General features: G+C 47.3%; 1 protein-coding gene and 1 long non-coding RNA gene across 2 annotated transcripts in view; both read right to left on the reverse strand.

Moving 5' to 3' along the window:
- Positions 1-368: 368 nt before the first annotated feature.
- On the reverse strand, positions 369-2,470 carry LOC135262418 (uncharacterized). The gene is made up of 3 exons (XR_010332230.1): positions 2,038-2,470; positions 627-784; positions 369-511 (listed from the first exon to the last, which is right to left on the reverse strand). It is a non-coding gene; the product is annotated as an uncharacterized LOC135262418 (long non-coding RNA).
- A 7,562-nt stretch (positions 2,471-10,032) lies between these two features.
- The window catches only part of cxadr (CXADR Ig-like cell adhesion molecule), a 46,996-nt gene continuing 41,508 nt past the window's right edge, over positions 10,033-15,520 (reverse strand). Inside the window, exons 4-7 of the mRNA XM_064352325.1 lie at positions 15,014-15,169; positions 14,654-14,776; positions 13,970-14,108; positions 10,033-13,057 (exon numbers count right to left, since the gene is read on the reverse strand). Coding sequence (XP_064208395.1) covers positions 12,757-13,057; positions 13,970-14,108; positions 14,654-14,776; positions 15,014-15,169 — 719 coding nt within the window. The 3' untranslated portion in view covers positions 10,033-12,756. The remainder of the gene's footprint in view (positions 13,058-13,969; positions 14,109-14,653; positions 14,777-15,013; positions 15,170-15,520) is intronic.

Below are 15,520 nucleotides of genomic sequence, written 5' to 3' on the forward strand. Positions count from 1 at the left end.
CTTTGTAGCTGTACATCTGCATGTTAAACACTGAAATACATTCATATTCCAAATGCTTGAATGGCTGTAAATTCCACAGTGTCATCCACTTAAACACAGTTAGGCAGTATTGCCTTCAACAAATTATCCATGCCATTGCCACTGGCGTGCGAAATACTCAGTAAACTACAGTGTGTGAGCATGCAAATAAGTTAGAAATAGGAGATCACCAAATAAGTTTTTCTCTCCCTTTTTTGCTGTAGTTTGACCCTCAGAACCCATGCTGCAAAATTGTAAACATGAAATTTCTGTCCTGAAACACTAGGTGGAGACAAAGTCTTCTTTTTTTATTAACAATGACAGAGGGACGGAGCAGCAAACATGGGCCGACCAGGGCCGGTAATGTAGCACGTTTCATAGGTAGGCCAGCTCTTCACGGTATGATGACGTCATCGTCAGGCCGGTCTTTCCAGTTATGTTTGTTAAGCATTCAGCATGCCAAAGCCAGGGCGTGCGTGTTTCTATACTGCGTCTGTAGGCAGTAAAACCGGAGGAGCAGGTATCAACCAGGAAAAAAAATATGGTCTGTCAGAAATATGACCAAGGGAGACAGAAAACAAGGAAGCAGGACAGAGGGAGGTACTCACGCAGGGCAAAGAGTTTGTTATTTGAATCGCATTTCCTTTCAAAGAGAGAGTGAGTCTTGACCCTTTTACATCTGAGCCCCTCTTCAGTGCATACGGAAATGTTCTTGGGTTCAGCATTTCCTCGTCGCTAAAGTTTGTCACCAGAGTGCCCTGTGCACCTTCAAACGATGACATCACATCACATGATGTGTGGGAATTTCAGCACAACTGCACCCAGTGCATGATGAAAACAGCAGTAAAGAGAGCACACAGAATGTCCAGTGTTTCCAGACTAGCTCTTGATTCCCCATATCCAGAACTTGTCCTATCCCTAGAATCTGACCCCTCAACACCCATTAGACAGGACAGAGAGGGAGGAGGAGAGAAGGTTATGTTGATAATCTGAGTTCATCACTATGTGAGAGACACTGGCGTGTGAATTTGTACAGTGTCAAGTATACACATATCACCAGTTTTCATTTTAAGCTTGAATGTTCTATCTCATATGTGTATTGTTTTTGCAGTGCTCATGATAGTCACTGTATGTTTCTTGCCATGTGAAAGTCATTGTGAATGAGAGTATCTACTATTTAATTATGCTATTGCTACAAACTGTTAATGTACTCAGCAACCACTGTACACATGGTCAAATGAGACCACTATTTGTACACAGTAAAGATCAACGTTTTGGGTCACACACTTACTATATTGTTATACAGTCAAGGAACCGGAAAAAAAAAAAAACATTAACTGCAATTTCCGTATCTACTCTATTGAGTTTCTGAGTCATCAGTACAGACAGTTCTCAGACTCATTGTTGAATGTGACACTGTGCCAGTTTGAGATTCAATGGCATGATTCTGGCTGAAGTAACTTAGTGCCCAGGCACACGCTGCCCTGTGCCCATTGGCTGCTCAGCACCTAGCTGCCAAGTGTGTGATATGAAAATTATTTTATGGGTGTCATAACCTCATCCTGTGATTTTACAGTTTTGCAATAACAAAAATGTAACCCCTCCCCCCAAAACTTAACCTCTCCAATTGTTCAATAGTATGCTTTATTGGAATGATACATATTCCAATGCATTTTTCTAAGGCTCATATTGTTAATTTCATAGCAATGCTATGCTTCATAGCAATAAACTTGATTACAATAGCTCTTTGTCTGCGGGGATTTGTCTGCGCTATTAATAATTAAAATATGTGACATGGTAGCATGACGTCACGGTCGTAGAGATCGAAACTTTCATTGTGAAAACATTCTGGAATGTGGACGAAATCCTGATATTTATCACGTGAATAAAAGTAAAGCTGTATTGTCAAGGTAAGCATGGTGGTGTCAGAGACAAAATTCCAACCGCTTTACTCACACGGTTAATGTTAACCAACACACAAAACACGCCTTCCTGTAGAGATTCTGAAGAGCCACGTACCGTCTGAATCAATTCCCGAGATAAATTCAGCTCTTCCTTTGCGGGAAAACCATTCCGAATCACCATGCCAAGGCCATCATGCAGGAAAATTGCTGCGCATTAAAGTAAATCACACAGAGCACATTGTTCAGACAGGAGTGGGATGGCAGTTGCTGTATCATTACTGCGAATGACAATGTACTCATTGGCTGAGAAACAAAGGGAATGAAGGATTAGTATCCGTGATTTATTCAGACATCTTGTGCAGTTAACACCACAAACAAGATATGGCCTTCCCATAATTCCCAGCCGAGTGCCAGAACGAAATACATGGAAAGAAAATGTGCAACACTTTTCCACTGTTAGGACTTTCATTAAGTGGCGATTTCGGCGTCACTAAAAGCTTGCATGTTTCCATGGTAATAACAGTATTTTAGGAATTGCTACACAGGGCACATAGTCCATTAGAGAGATGTTTGTCCCAAGGAACAATAACTTGTTCTAAGTAGGCTTGTCGCGATGTCCGTCAATACATTTTGTAATTACAATTAACAACTAAAATAAACGTGCATCTGCTTCAACATTGAATATCCAAATATGTGCTTGCTAACAAGCTAGCTGGCTAAAACGTAATTTGCTAATCATAACATAACATATAGCTCGCTAACTGATTTTATGACATTCCAAGTTCCAGCGCACACCAAACTGCGGAGGAATAGGTCTGCATGCTATTTCGCCGAGGCTCTCAACCAGGCGAACGTTTCCCTGCTCCTGTTTACAACCTGAGACACTTCTCCAAACCGCGCAAAGAGTACAGATGAGCTGCTTAAACTCTGAATAACTCGCGATGTCGGTGTTTGAGGTGCTTGGCTAAGTTAGCTAGCTAGATGCGTTTCCTCATTCAGTTTGAAATGAGCAATGACAGTGTTTCCAAACGCGTTTTTGACAATGTTGTCTTGATTATATAACCAAGGGCAAAGTATTCATACACATGAATTATAATTTTTTTGTTTCTCAAAGAGTGGTAGGGCCTATGTTTGGTGGAACTGTCATGGCAGGCGCACTGCCGCTAGCCATCTTTACCTGTTTTTAGCCGTTCTCAAGCAGGCCAACTCAGACTAGAGTGCGGTACGAAAATGGAAAAAACTAGAACTGTTACAATCACTAGGCCTGTTTGATTTTTGATTTTTGTACTTTGGTTTGGATGCCTCATTTGCGTCGCGGTTCTGGTGAGAAATTTGCCTCAGGTTGTAAAACAGGAGCAGGGAAAACGTTTTAGCCGTGCTTGTAGAGCCAATCGAATGGGCCCTTAAAGTACAAGATGACAGGACTCCTCTTTCACTTCTCCGTAGTTTGGTGTGCGCTGGAGCTTGCCATTGAGCCATAACACGGTATTCTGTCGCATGCTGCAGCAAGGGTTTCTATGAAACTCTCGCTGGATAAGAGATTATTTTCTATTTCTCTAGCTCTTTGGGCCATTCCCTGTGAAATTTGGTGCCCCTACTTGAAAGGTCCTAATACCAAGAAAATAAGGACCCCTTAATGAAGTCCGAATTATTGCCTCATTCAAATTTTAATTATTTAACGTTTTTGTTTGCTTATCCTTGATTGTACTGTCAAATTTTACTGATGGTAATGTTAAACTTGTTTTTCTCACTCAGTAGCCCATGAAGAAAAAAAAAGAAATTATTCAAAAAGTAAAAACGGCTGTCTTGTGATATGCCTGATTATAAACCGAGTTATATATATATTCGGAATTGTAATTTATATATTCAGAATTGAAGTTATATATTCGGAAATTGAATTTATATATTCGGGAATTGTACTTATATATCCAGAATTGAATTTATATATTCAGAATTGTACTTATATATTCGGGAATTGAATTTATATATTCAGGAATTGTAAGTATAAGAATATATTCATAAAATCAGTTAGCGAGGTATATGTTATGTTATGATTAGCAAATTACATTTTAGACAGCTAGCTTGTTAGCAAGCACATATTTGGATATTCAATGTTGAAACTACAGATGCACGTTTATTTTAGTTGTTAATTGTAATTACAAAATGTATTGACGGACATTGCGACAAGCCTACTTAAGATATATCAGCTGATTTAAAAATGTGTGGGTAGTTTTTATCAGCGATGAAAACAAACAGCTTGGTAGTGAACTGAACACCATTACACAGGCGATCTGACAAGCAATATAAGTCTTTATTAGAACAAGTACAGCACAAACAGCATGTCACAAAATAGTAACGGTAGTACAAAACTTAGTTCAGAGATATTTCACTTCGGTATAGTAACATAAGTAATTTTGTGGAGCCTAACACATTGTACTCTGTAACTCATCCCTCTACATTTCACGTTATTGTTCTGTACCGCCCTCCAGGTCCACTCGGCTCATTTCTGGACGAGCTGGACACTCTCCTGAGCTCTCTCCCTGAGGATGGCACTCCTGCTATTCTACTGGGAGACTTCAACCTCCCACCAGAAACCTCCCAACTGTCCAGGGTTGCCTCACTCCTCCAGTCTTTCGCCCTATCCCTGTCCTCCTCCCCCCACACACAAGGCTGGTAACCAACTAGACCTTGTATTCACCAGAGGCTGCTCCATTCCCCAACTTGCAGTGACTCCCCTCCATGTCTCGGACCACTTCTTTCTTTCTTTCTCCCTCTCCTATTCACTCCCCCTCAATTCATCCAATAGCTCACCCACAGTAACTTTCAGGAGAAATCTCCCTACTCTGTCACAATCCTCCCTCGTCTCCACTGCTCTGTCTACACTTCCCCCTCCTGCGTCTTTCTCTAACCTGCCAGCTGACCTTGCCACCTCCACCCTCAACTCCTGCCTCTCTCAGTCCCTCGACTCACTTTGTCCTCTTGTCTCCAAACCAGCACGCTCCTCACCCCCCTGCCCATGGCTGACCGAGTCACTACGCTCCAGCAGAACATCACTGCGGGCTGCAGAGAGAAAGTGGAGAAAATCCCGATCCTCTGATGACCTGACCGCATACCATACCCTGCTGGCGACTTTTACATCTGCCTTCACGTCTGCAAAAGCCTCTTTTTTCCAATCCAAGATCAGCGCATGTGTCTCTAATCCACGTAAACTATTCTCCACCTTCTCTTCCCTCCTCATTCCTCCTCCCCCCCTCCTCTTCCCTCTCCGCAGATGACTTCTGGCGCCTTTGAAGGAAGGTGGCTACATCGAACTCCTCACCCATCCAGTGACATTGTTATGCAGATGACCACACTCTTCTTTCTTTCCCCCTCGGCCCACAGATCAATGATAAGACTCTTCTCTGGCTGACATCTCCACTGATGGCCAGCCACCATCTGAAGCTCAACCCAACAAACTGAGCTGCTCTTCTTCCCGTACAAGACCTCCTTGCTTCGTGAACTCTCAATCACGGTTGATGGCACCACAGTGACTGCCTCTCACTCTGCAAAGAGCCTGGGGGTGGTCCTGGATGACCAGCTGGACCTCAAGGAGCACATCAAGGCAACATCACGGTCCTGCAGATTCCTCCTATACAACATCAGGAGGATTCGACCATACCTGACGACGCACTCCACCCAGCTGCTCGTCCAGGCTACGGTGACCTCTCGCCTTGATTACTGCAACTCTCTCCTTGCAAACCTGCCAGCTTGTGCCATACAGCCACTACAGATGATCCAGAATGCCGCTGCCCGACTCATCTACAACCTCCCCAAATTCTCCCACGTCACTCCTCTGCTGCGATCACTTCACTGGCTACCGGTCGCTGCCAGGATCCGATTCAAAGCCCTGACCCTTGCCTACACTGCCCCCATCTACTTGCAGGACATGACTCAATTCTATGTGCCTGCTCGACCACTCCGCTCTGCGGCAGCAGGGCGTCTTGCAACCCCTCCCACCCGCCCAAAGGGATCACAGAGCTTCTCCACCCTAGCTCCCCAGTGGTGGAACGAACTCCCCGTCCCTCTCCGAACCTCCCCCTCACTATCCATCTTCCGCCGTGGCCTGAAGACTCATCTCTTCAGACTATACCTAGAATAACCACCACCACGCTGTGTATATATATATTAAAAAATTTTCTTAAAAAAACCCTTTTTCCTGTCACTTGTTACATGTTGCCCCATCCTTGCACTTCTTGGTAAATTGTATTTGTCCTAATACTCTAGCTTATTCTTCTGCCTAGTTTGGCTTTGCAGATGTTAGACCAGGATAGTGTTCTTTGTTCTCGGCTAGAAATAGCTTTACAAAATAAGTAATTGTACCTTACTGAACCCGTGTTCAGCAGTTGTCTACGATCATGAAAATGCACTTTTTGTACGTCGCTTTGGATAAAAGCGTCTGCTAAATGAATGTAATGTAATGTAATGTACTTACATAGCATTTGCCTCCCCTGCTGACCGTCAACGTTAACAGAATCGCTTTTCCTCACAGTTGTCAGGCTCCCTATTCATTCATTTTCGGGACAACCGAGAGGAACAGAGACGCTGTTAACGGACAGCAGATGTTGCTTCACGCTACGAAAACACAATGGAGTCGCCTCCAGAAAAGAATTTATGTTATGTCGAAGTGCAACATCTCTTTAATCGGCTAACTTGATGTGGTTAGCAAGCTAGCTATTTTGCTTTCTTGTGAACCAGAGCTAACGTTATACTTACCTTCATAACCGAATATAAACTTCTCAAAAAAGAATTTATAGCCCTTGTCCAGTTTAGACTGCTTAACGTTCACTGGCAATGCTTCGACAATGCGGATAACATCGGACAGTGAACTTTGGCAGAGCTATCAGGGACTGAGAGAACACACGTCGCTGTTTAGGCTCAATTTTTCGCTGTCAGAAATGGGCTTGCGTCCGTAGCAACAGTAACCGGAAACAAAGTATCCCTACATCTGGTTTTGGTCGCCATCTTGTGAAATAGGCCTATTGCTTTGGTTGGCATTTTTTCAATAAGACTTCTGCAGGAAATGACGTGTTCCAAGGACAAGAAAGGCCACGCCCCCTCTACAGCCTCATACAAGCCCCGCCCCCCGGCAAGGCATCTCGCAGGGGTCCACTCCTAGCTAATGGCTCTAGCATTTTGGCCTGCCGGCAAATTATCACCAACCGCATTCAGACCGCGTCTGCCGTCCCACCGGCCCTGTCGCTCGAAGCACCTCTTCAAATGAAAACAATTTTGGTGATCCAGCTCCCCGGGCAGGGAAATTATCCACTCTCTCAGAACTCTCAGTAAGGACGTGATGGGCAGGCCCGTGGGGGGTCTCCATCTGCGGTACTGGCCCTCGCCCTGGGCAGCTCTTCGCAGAGAGGCGGCCGCTTTAATTGCCTGGCTGGAAATAGCCCTGGGTAATGGCGTCTTCTCCAGGGGGCCAGTGTGGAGAGATTGCTCCAGACGACTAAACGAGACCCTGACCCTCCACTCACTCACTAATTCTGCCTCTCCATCCCCAACGCCACGGGAGATCCAGGGCTCACGGCCAGATGCATTTCACACAAGATGTATCACTGACATCGCCATGGCAATCGCACTAGGTAATCCTCAAGAGTGCAAGAAAGAAATCAAGTGCATTGCGTTTGACTGGGATGTATACGCGATACAGAACACGGATACAGTTGCCATAGATTTAGTTTTACAATCAACGCTGTCAATTTAATAGTTCTCTCCAGAGGACAGAATAGTGTGTGGAACAGATGGCAGTACAAAAAGATGCCCGTAAAATAGTATTGTCTGGAATTGTTTTTGGCATAGATAGGAAAGACAGATACATAGTAAGGAAATATAGCAGTAGTGATAGGACAGATAGATGCATGGACAGGAAAGACATAGTAAAGATAGCTGCTTAGCACTGGCAGTTTGGGCTTCATGTGGCATGAACGCGGGGTGACTTCACTTGGTCGTGAGGATGGTGAGGTCATCGACCTCACATGCACTCCACTGAGCAAGAAATTGCTGGATGCATAGCAGGCGATGGGAGGAAAAAGGATGAAAACTGGACAACAAAACAAATAGCAGAAAAACTGATTTCGCAAGGATAACGGAAAACTCTGCATAAGCAGCCTTCTCAATATCTGACTGGTGAACCCCCCTCCTTTTACTTTGGAGATTACAAAGGTAGTTACTGGCTAAGCTGCAACATTTTCTCTATGCCGATTTGAGCTACAGTTAAACTCTCCTAAGCAGATGATCGCTGCATCTTGACCTGACCCGTTTCTGTAAGCATGTCTGTATATGATGAGCCTGCACTCCAGGAATGTAGCGCGAGCACATTTCTGACGGGGAAAACACAAAGGCTGCCGAACCTGAAAAGTCGCTGAGCGGTTGCTCCGGATTCCTGAAAAATGATCATCATTTAACTGCGTAACTCTCTCAGGGTTTCGTAATTCAACAACGTAATTGCGGAAAATTGATACTTTCGGTGTTCTCATAAACATTTTCACGTTTAGGCTACTTTTGTGTTGTGACTCCATCAGCAGACCTGAAGCACTATACCCCGTTGGTGTTTACGCAGAGGGCCCAAATGATAGCCGGGACTATGCATTTGAGATTACCGAAATGACACGGTGAAACGTAAATTGAGGCGCTGGCTAGGTCAGCACACATCCCAGTAATTAAACCTTTTAAAACGATCCAAAGCAAAACAAAAAAAAAAATTTCTACATTTTCAAATGGGCTTCTCTGAAATCACTGGATAGAGAACAGAAGACAGACGAGAATTACTAGAGCAGATAGAAACAAGTAAAATAAGGTCACTGTCATCATCTGGAGGAACTTGTTCATATACGGTTTTCTGCCTCCACGTAACCAGACATCGTTTTCTGAGAGCGACCTAACTGCCGCACCCAAGGCAACCAGTGTTGCACAATTCATGCAAAATGTACTCCTTTAAATAATGGTTTTCCATAGCGAGAATAAGGCTGCAGGAGATAGTTTGATTACATTGCTGGCGAGAGTCCTTTTGTTAGGGAAGCGCATACGTGCTACAGAGATAAATCACCCAGCGCAGATTCGTCTCAGACTGTGTACAACCAGATAAGGTTGCCAGGGTAACGCTTTGCACCAGCCAATAAGCAGCCAGGTTCCGTAAGCTTTACAAACAATTAATACATTATACAGGCAGTAGGAAAGAGAGATGAACATTTTAAAATCCCAGGTGATAACATGGTGGTTCTCTAAATCACTTTTTTAAATGCAACGAAAAGCAAAACTGAGATTAATTCCATGTTAAATTTAGAAGATATGAAGCAGAGGTGGGGGGTAAAATTATTCAATACAAATGTGCAGAAAACGGCTTATAAATCATACCTTTCTAATATTTGGAAAATATCCTGAAATAGCTCTTAACCTCCCACGCACAGTACTTGGCTTTTTGATGGCACCTATTGGAAGAAATGCCACCAATTCATCCCCAAATCACTTATGTCTATTTTAACCATTAAAAAACTCAGCCTTTCCATCACTAACGCAATGGCTTCATTGTCAGAAAGGAACCTGGTCCAATTGACCGAGCTCTTGATATTGACAGGCGGTTAGGTCTCTGAGCGATTATAATTACCCGCTTATCAGAGCACTCAATCTGTTTATTGGCTTCCAATTAAAGCTCGGGGACCTCTGCAATCCAGTACGCCTCAGTAGTTCGGTATTTGACCGTTACCGACTGTTGCCAAGATGTCTGGACAAATTATTGACCGGTGATCAGGCCCCTGAAGACCACTAACAAGACCGCTAGACACACGGATATTTTCCCTGGAGTGTTTTTCAGTACTCTGGGCGCTAAGCTAAAGTCTGATCCACACGACCAAACGGTCAACTGGTGACCAGTTCCTCTACATTTGTACGTTCAGAAACAACAAAAAAAATAATACTAATAATCACCTTTCTTCTTTCTTGCTGCGTTGGGCTAAAACAGAAGATGGGACTGTGGAGAAATGCCATTTTTACAAAGAGCGGTTGTGTGCATAAAATGAATCACAACAAGGAAGCAGAATGCACTTGAGAGAAATGAGGAAAGAACGGGGCGTTTCTTGAATTTTCTCTTTTATTACTTAAAAATACAGCACAAAAATACACACAGAAAACTAAGTGGCTTTACACGTGCACACCAAAAAGAATTACACAGTTTTAAAAATGACAATAATTACAATTATTAGTAACGTTGCTAAAAAGGAAAAAGGGACTGCACAATTTTACCACGGCCCCTAAATGCTTTCGTACAGCTCTCCCGCAGTTGCATGCCCACTGCTCTACAGTCCACCTGGGGCCTGAGACCGCGAGGATGAAAACCTGCCTTCCTGGACAGGACAGGGGCTGGGAAACACAACATGCACAGAGGTGGTGGTGGGGGTGGGGTGGGGGGGGTTCGGCGTACCTTGAAATCAAGTTAAAAAAGCAAACTGTGCCTCCACGGGCGGATGAACCCTGAAGGGGGGGGGTTGGCGGCGGGGCATGCCGGCTGGAGGCCGAGAGGATGCACTGCCTTCACGAAAACCAGCCTGAAAGCGCTGCGCTCTACATTGTCCCCTGTCTGAAAGTTCATTGCATTCTTTCAGCAGCGCAAGGGGAAACGTGCATCAGTTCAGCCCACACCATCTTCATCCACATGACAAGAGCTATAAACACTCCCCCCCCCCTCCCCCCCCGCCCTTTTTTTTTTTCCTCTTTTCTTTTTCTGGATTTTAGAAACACGGCACCGCAGGAGCACTACACACGCCTTCGTTCGGACCCAAGTCCGCAAATGAAACACGTCCTTCAGAAACATTAAAAAAAAGAAACCAAAATCTAACTAGAAATGCCTTTAAAAAATAAAAAAAATAACCAGGGTTAACATATTGTGTGAAACCAAAGCTCGACACCATATTTACAATTAGAAAAAAAAAAATTAAACCAGAGGGGTTGGGGAGGGGTTAAAAAAATAAAATAAGAAGTGTGAATATCTCCTCTACAGTTGTGGGCCTGGTTCTGCAGACGGTGCCCGACCCAGACCCGGTGACACGGCGAGCCCGGCCGGCTCGGCACACCGCCGCAGGCGACGGCTCCGCAAAACGCCGACTGACAAGGCACAGGGGGGGAGGGCCCCGGGACGGGACGGGGGCTCCGTGCCGCTATCCGGTGACACCGTGCGGCCAATCGCTCAGCGTCCCGCGAGCGGACGGAGGGGGGGCCGCTGGGGCCGACGCCGCAGGGTCAGCTGGCTTGTAGCGTCCGCGCGCGACGGCGAGGCTCTCGCTGCCTTAATTAGTGACCCCCCCCCTCCCCCCAGATCTCCCCGCTTCTGTTTTTCTTTCCTCATTTTACTTCATATCTGCTTTTCCATTTTGCAAAAAAGCCTCTAAAAAGCACTCTAATTGAGATACATCTATGAACACACTCAGTGCTAAAAATCCTTCATTATAACGTTAAAATGAGGGTGCAAACCCAGTACTTCACATTGACCCTGTAATGTGTGACAAATCAGCATCTGAAAAGTGAATTTTCTAGAAGGGCGATGCTCTTAAGAATGTCAAACGCATGACTGCGTTTCCATAGTGACCCATTCGGACCCTAGGGGAAGCGGTTCTTGTGGAAAATATGGATGAAACGAGCCCTTTTGGGGGGACACTGAGTTCTGGTAATGCTGAGGACAGTGTTGCCTGGGATCAGCTAGCCTAGCCTAGCCTAGCCTAGCGCAGCCTAACCGTCAGTCTGGAATGCATGGTGTGAAAGAGGTCACACTGAGGTGAGGGGGGGGGGGGGGGGCTGGGGACCATCAGCCAATCGCAGATCACTCAGGAGAACTTAACCTCATCACCCCCACTCCCCCTGCCCCCCCACCGGGAGTGGCAGCGGGTCTCTGAGACTAAGCGCCAAGAAAAAAAAGGGACTCGACCAATCACAAGCCCTGATCACTCATACTCCCCACTGACCTCCCCAGGATAGGCTGACCCTCCTGTTTCAAAAGGCATGGTCGAGGTAACTGCTCTGTGGAGCTGGAGAATCATCTTGCAACAGGGATACAAAACAAACCGACTTAAAATTCAGGATTAAACAGGAAAGCACAGAGACTTGCCTTGACAACAGTCACAAAGGAGTAAAACTGGATAAATAGATAATATAATAATTTTCCTTTAAAACTTCGCCTTTTTTCCCTCCACTCTGTACAAATCAGACCGATTTGCCTGTCAGCACTTGTTAAAAACAGCTAAGCAGATATTTAAAAAAGATAAAAACACCCCAAGTTTTAACACTGATCTAAACCAAGATTTACAAGAGAAAACTGCAGCAAAAAAAAAGAAAGAAACATTGTAGTAATTTTAACCAAAAGAAAAGTTCAAGAATAAGGAAACAGAAGAGTATCTACTTCTGTATGCGTCCATATCTAGGTATGCACTTATGTACAATACAAGTGGAAAACATTTCAATGGCAGATCATTTGAGTGTCTTCACCACTCTACAGACAGGGTGACCTAAGCTTAAAAAGCCATCATGCATTCTACTATGTACAGAAAGGCGAACAGAGTATCAGAGATCATCGTTCAAAAACATTTTGTCAGGAAGTAAAATTCACACGTACATTTTTGTTTGTTTGTTTGTTTGTTTGTTTGTAGTGGTACTGCATGTCATTATCTGTAGCACAGTGGCTCATGTACAGCGTGCTAGGCGCAGTGGTATTGGCTGGGGCCACGGTTGCCATGGTACCGTGCGTGAGTCATGACCGTGTGACCCCCAGAGCTGGTGGGGGTGTGGGGGGTGTGATGGGGGGCCCCCGCTACACGATGGAGCCGTCCCGGTTCTGGGCGGGCACCATGACGGGCACGGCCCCCATGCGGCTGAGGTTGGGCCCCGCCATGCGGCTGAGGTTGGGCCCCGCCAAGCGGCCCGGCGGAGGCACGGGGGCCTGGCTGGGGGGCCGGTCGTACTCCTCGGAGGGGATCTTGTTGTACTGGGTCTTGAGGGCGTACTCGTGCAGGTTGGAGGGCGACATGGAGCCCAGGGACGAGCGCTGGCTCCCCACGCTGGTGAAGCTGCGAGCCGTCGACACCCGACTCTTAGGAGGGGGCACATCCTCCCTGCGGGGGGGGAGACAGTAGGACAGGGAGGTGGGAGAGAGGGTGAGAGAGGGAGGGACAAGAGAGGTAGTGAGGGAGAGCGAGGTGGGGGGGGTGGAGGGGGAGGGGGGGAGAGAATGAGAGGTAGTGAGAGAGAAAGGGAGGGGGAGGGGGAGAGGGAGACAGCGAGAAAGAGAGGGAAAGTGAGGGAGAGAAAGGGGGGATAGAGAGCAAGAGAGGGAGGAATGAGAGCAAGAGACAGTGAGGGAGAGAGAACAAGAGGGAAAGGTAGTGTGAGGGAAAGGTAGTGTGAGGAAAAAAAAAAAAAAGTATGTTAGCCTTAGTGCAGTCAAGTCGAATCACATTTCATCCTCAAATCCAGCCCAGAACCCAGACCCATTCCGAGCTGAGGGGAACGTGAGCAGACAGACTGCATTCCTCCAGTCAGCCAGCAGCCCCGTATCACAGCACCGCCTCAAAGCCCTCAGTAACAGGCAGCAGCAAACACCCAACACAAAGAGGGAGAGAGAGAGAGAGAGAGAGAGACACAGAGAGAGAGAGGCAAACTGCTGGCGCATCGGACAGGCTGAGCTGCAGAGGACCGGGGGCCCGTGTCCTAATCCTCTTTGTCACAGTCGGACTGAACCTCTGTTGTGCTCCCAGACGCTTTGGCGGAGGCGGCAGGCCCCGCGATTTGGGAATGTTGGCGGCCTTTCACGGGCGGGGGACCCCACAAAGCCGACGGCCCCCAGACTGATTACCGCCGCTCTTTAAAACGCTGACGGGGCAGGGGGCGGCTTTAGGAGACGCGAGCGCGCGGGACAGCGGCCACCGCTGTGACACGTACTCTCTCAGAACGAGCGGGCAGGAAGTGACATCATGCCGACATCACAGTGCAGCGGACCCGACAGTTTGAGAGGGGAGGGGCCGTACCTGATCTCGTAGGACGTCTCCTTCTCGTACTTCTTCTTGTTGCGGGCGCGGCAGCAGCAGAAGAGGATGATGGCGATGAGGATGAGGGCCAGGAGGACGCCGATCACCGCCCCGGCGATGATGCCCGCCGTGTTGGGAGCTGCGAGGCAGGGGAAGGCGGCCAATCACAACGGCTCGTATTTTTAGAGCTTCAAAACGCGCAACCAGAAATAACATAACAGTCTCCCGTAACACAACGACGAGAACAGGCCATTCAGCCAAAGAATGCGCGCCATTTTCCTGATCAAATTAGGTACTACTGCTTATTACCTACAGACTGCATAGCATCTAACACTGTATCAAGCCTGGTCTTAAATATCTCCAGAGTTTCTGCCTCTACTACATGACCTGGCAGGCTATTCCACACATTGACTACTCTCTGTGTGAAAGAATTCTTCCTAATGTCTCTACAGAATTGACCTTTTGCTCATTTCCGTTTACGTCCCAGAACAGAACTCAACCAGGAGAAGAATCCAGTGGCATCATTCAAATTCACTTTCACCGTCACTTCCTTAGACTGAACAATGCATGCTGGACAGCTGCTGTCGCAAGGTCATTCACAAAGCGAGCAGCATTAGGTCACCGCTGACCTCTGACCTCTAACCCCCGGCTTAGAGGGGGCGGATGGGGGGGCGGGATACTCACGGGGCGTGACTCGCAGGGTCAGGAGGCACTCATCGGTCCCCACGCGGTTGGAGGCGGTGCAGCGGTACGTGCCGGAGGCGCTGGCCGACGCGTTCTTCACGTTCATGGTTCCGGTCAGGGGGTCTGCGGGGAGAGAAGCCCGTTAGCGCGCCTGTCTTTCTCCGACAGGCCTCCCGTAAGGCCGTCGGCACGGAAACGCGTTTCAGAGGCCCGCCCGGGGGGGCTCTGGCTGCTAACAGGGGCACAGAAGCACTTTAGCGTATGACAGCGCGTCAGCAGGGAGGCCCTAGCGGCGGCTAACGCGGGTTTCCGGAGGCGCATGTGCGAGCCGGAGTTGGCTAGCGTGTCGAGGGCGCTCACCTAGCTTGGCGCTAGCAGGCAGCAGCTTGGAGTCGGTGGTCTTCTCCCAGGAGTACTTCACGGGGCTGGTGCCCTCGGCCGACAGGCACTTCAGAACCACGTCCTTCCCTTCGTGGGACGTCCCCTCGGAGAAGCACCGGGGTTTGGATGGCCTGACTGCAAAGGAAGGAGGAGAGCAGGCCGCCTGTTTCAACTGTCCTTTTTATTTTTTATTTTTTTCCCTCACCGGTATCATGAGCCTTTTAATCGGTGTGATTCACACTCTTAGTACTACAAGTGCTGCAGTTCAAATAGCTAAGCGGAGGCTATCAGGAAAGCCGCCATGACAAACACACACTCAGTGCAGAGGGGAGGCGCCATGGAGGGCTTCTAAAGAGCCGAAACATGTAAACGCTCCCCCTCCCTCCCTCAACTGGCACCAGATCACTCGGCTCGGAAAACGCAAACACGGGCCCAAACCGAAAACACACCAGGGCCGTGAGGATGCACGGGGGGAAGATGAGACCC

Source organism: Anguilla rostrata, chromosome 9 (genome assembly GCF_018555375.3).
Source record: "Anguilla rostrata isolate EN2019 chromosome 9, ASM1855537v3, whole genome shotgun sequence".
Taxonomy (NCBI): Eukaryota; Metazoa; Chordata; class Actinopteri; order Anguilliformes; family Anguillidae; genus Anguilla; species Anguilla rostrata.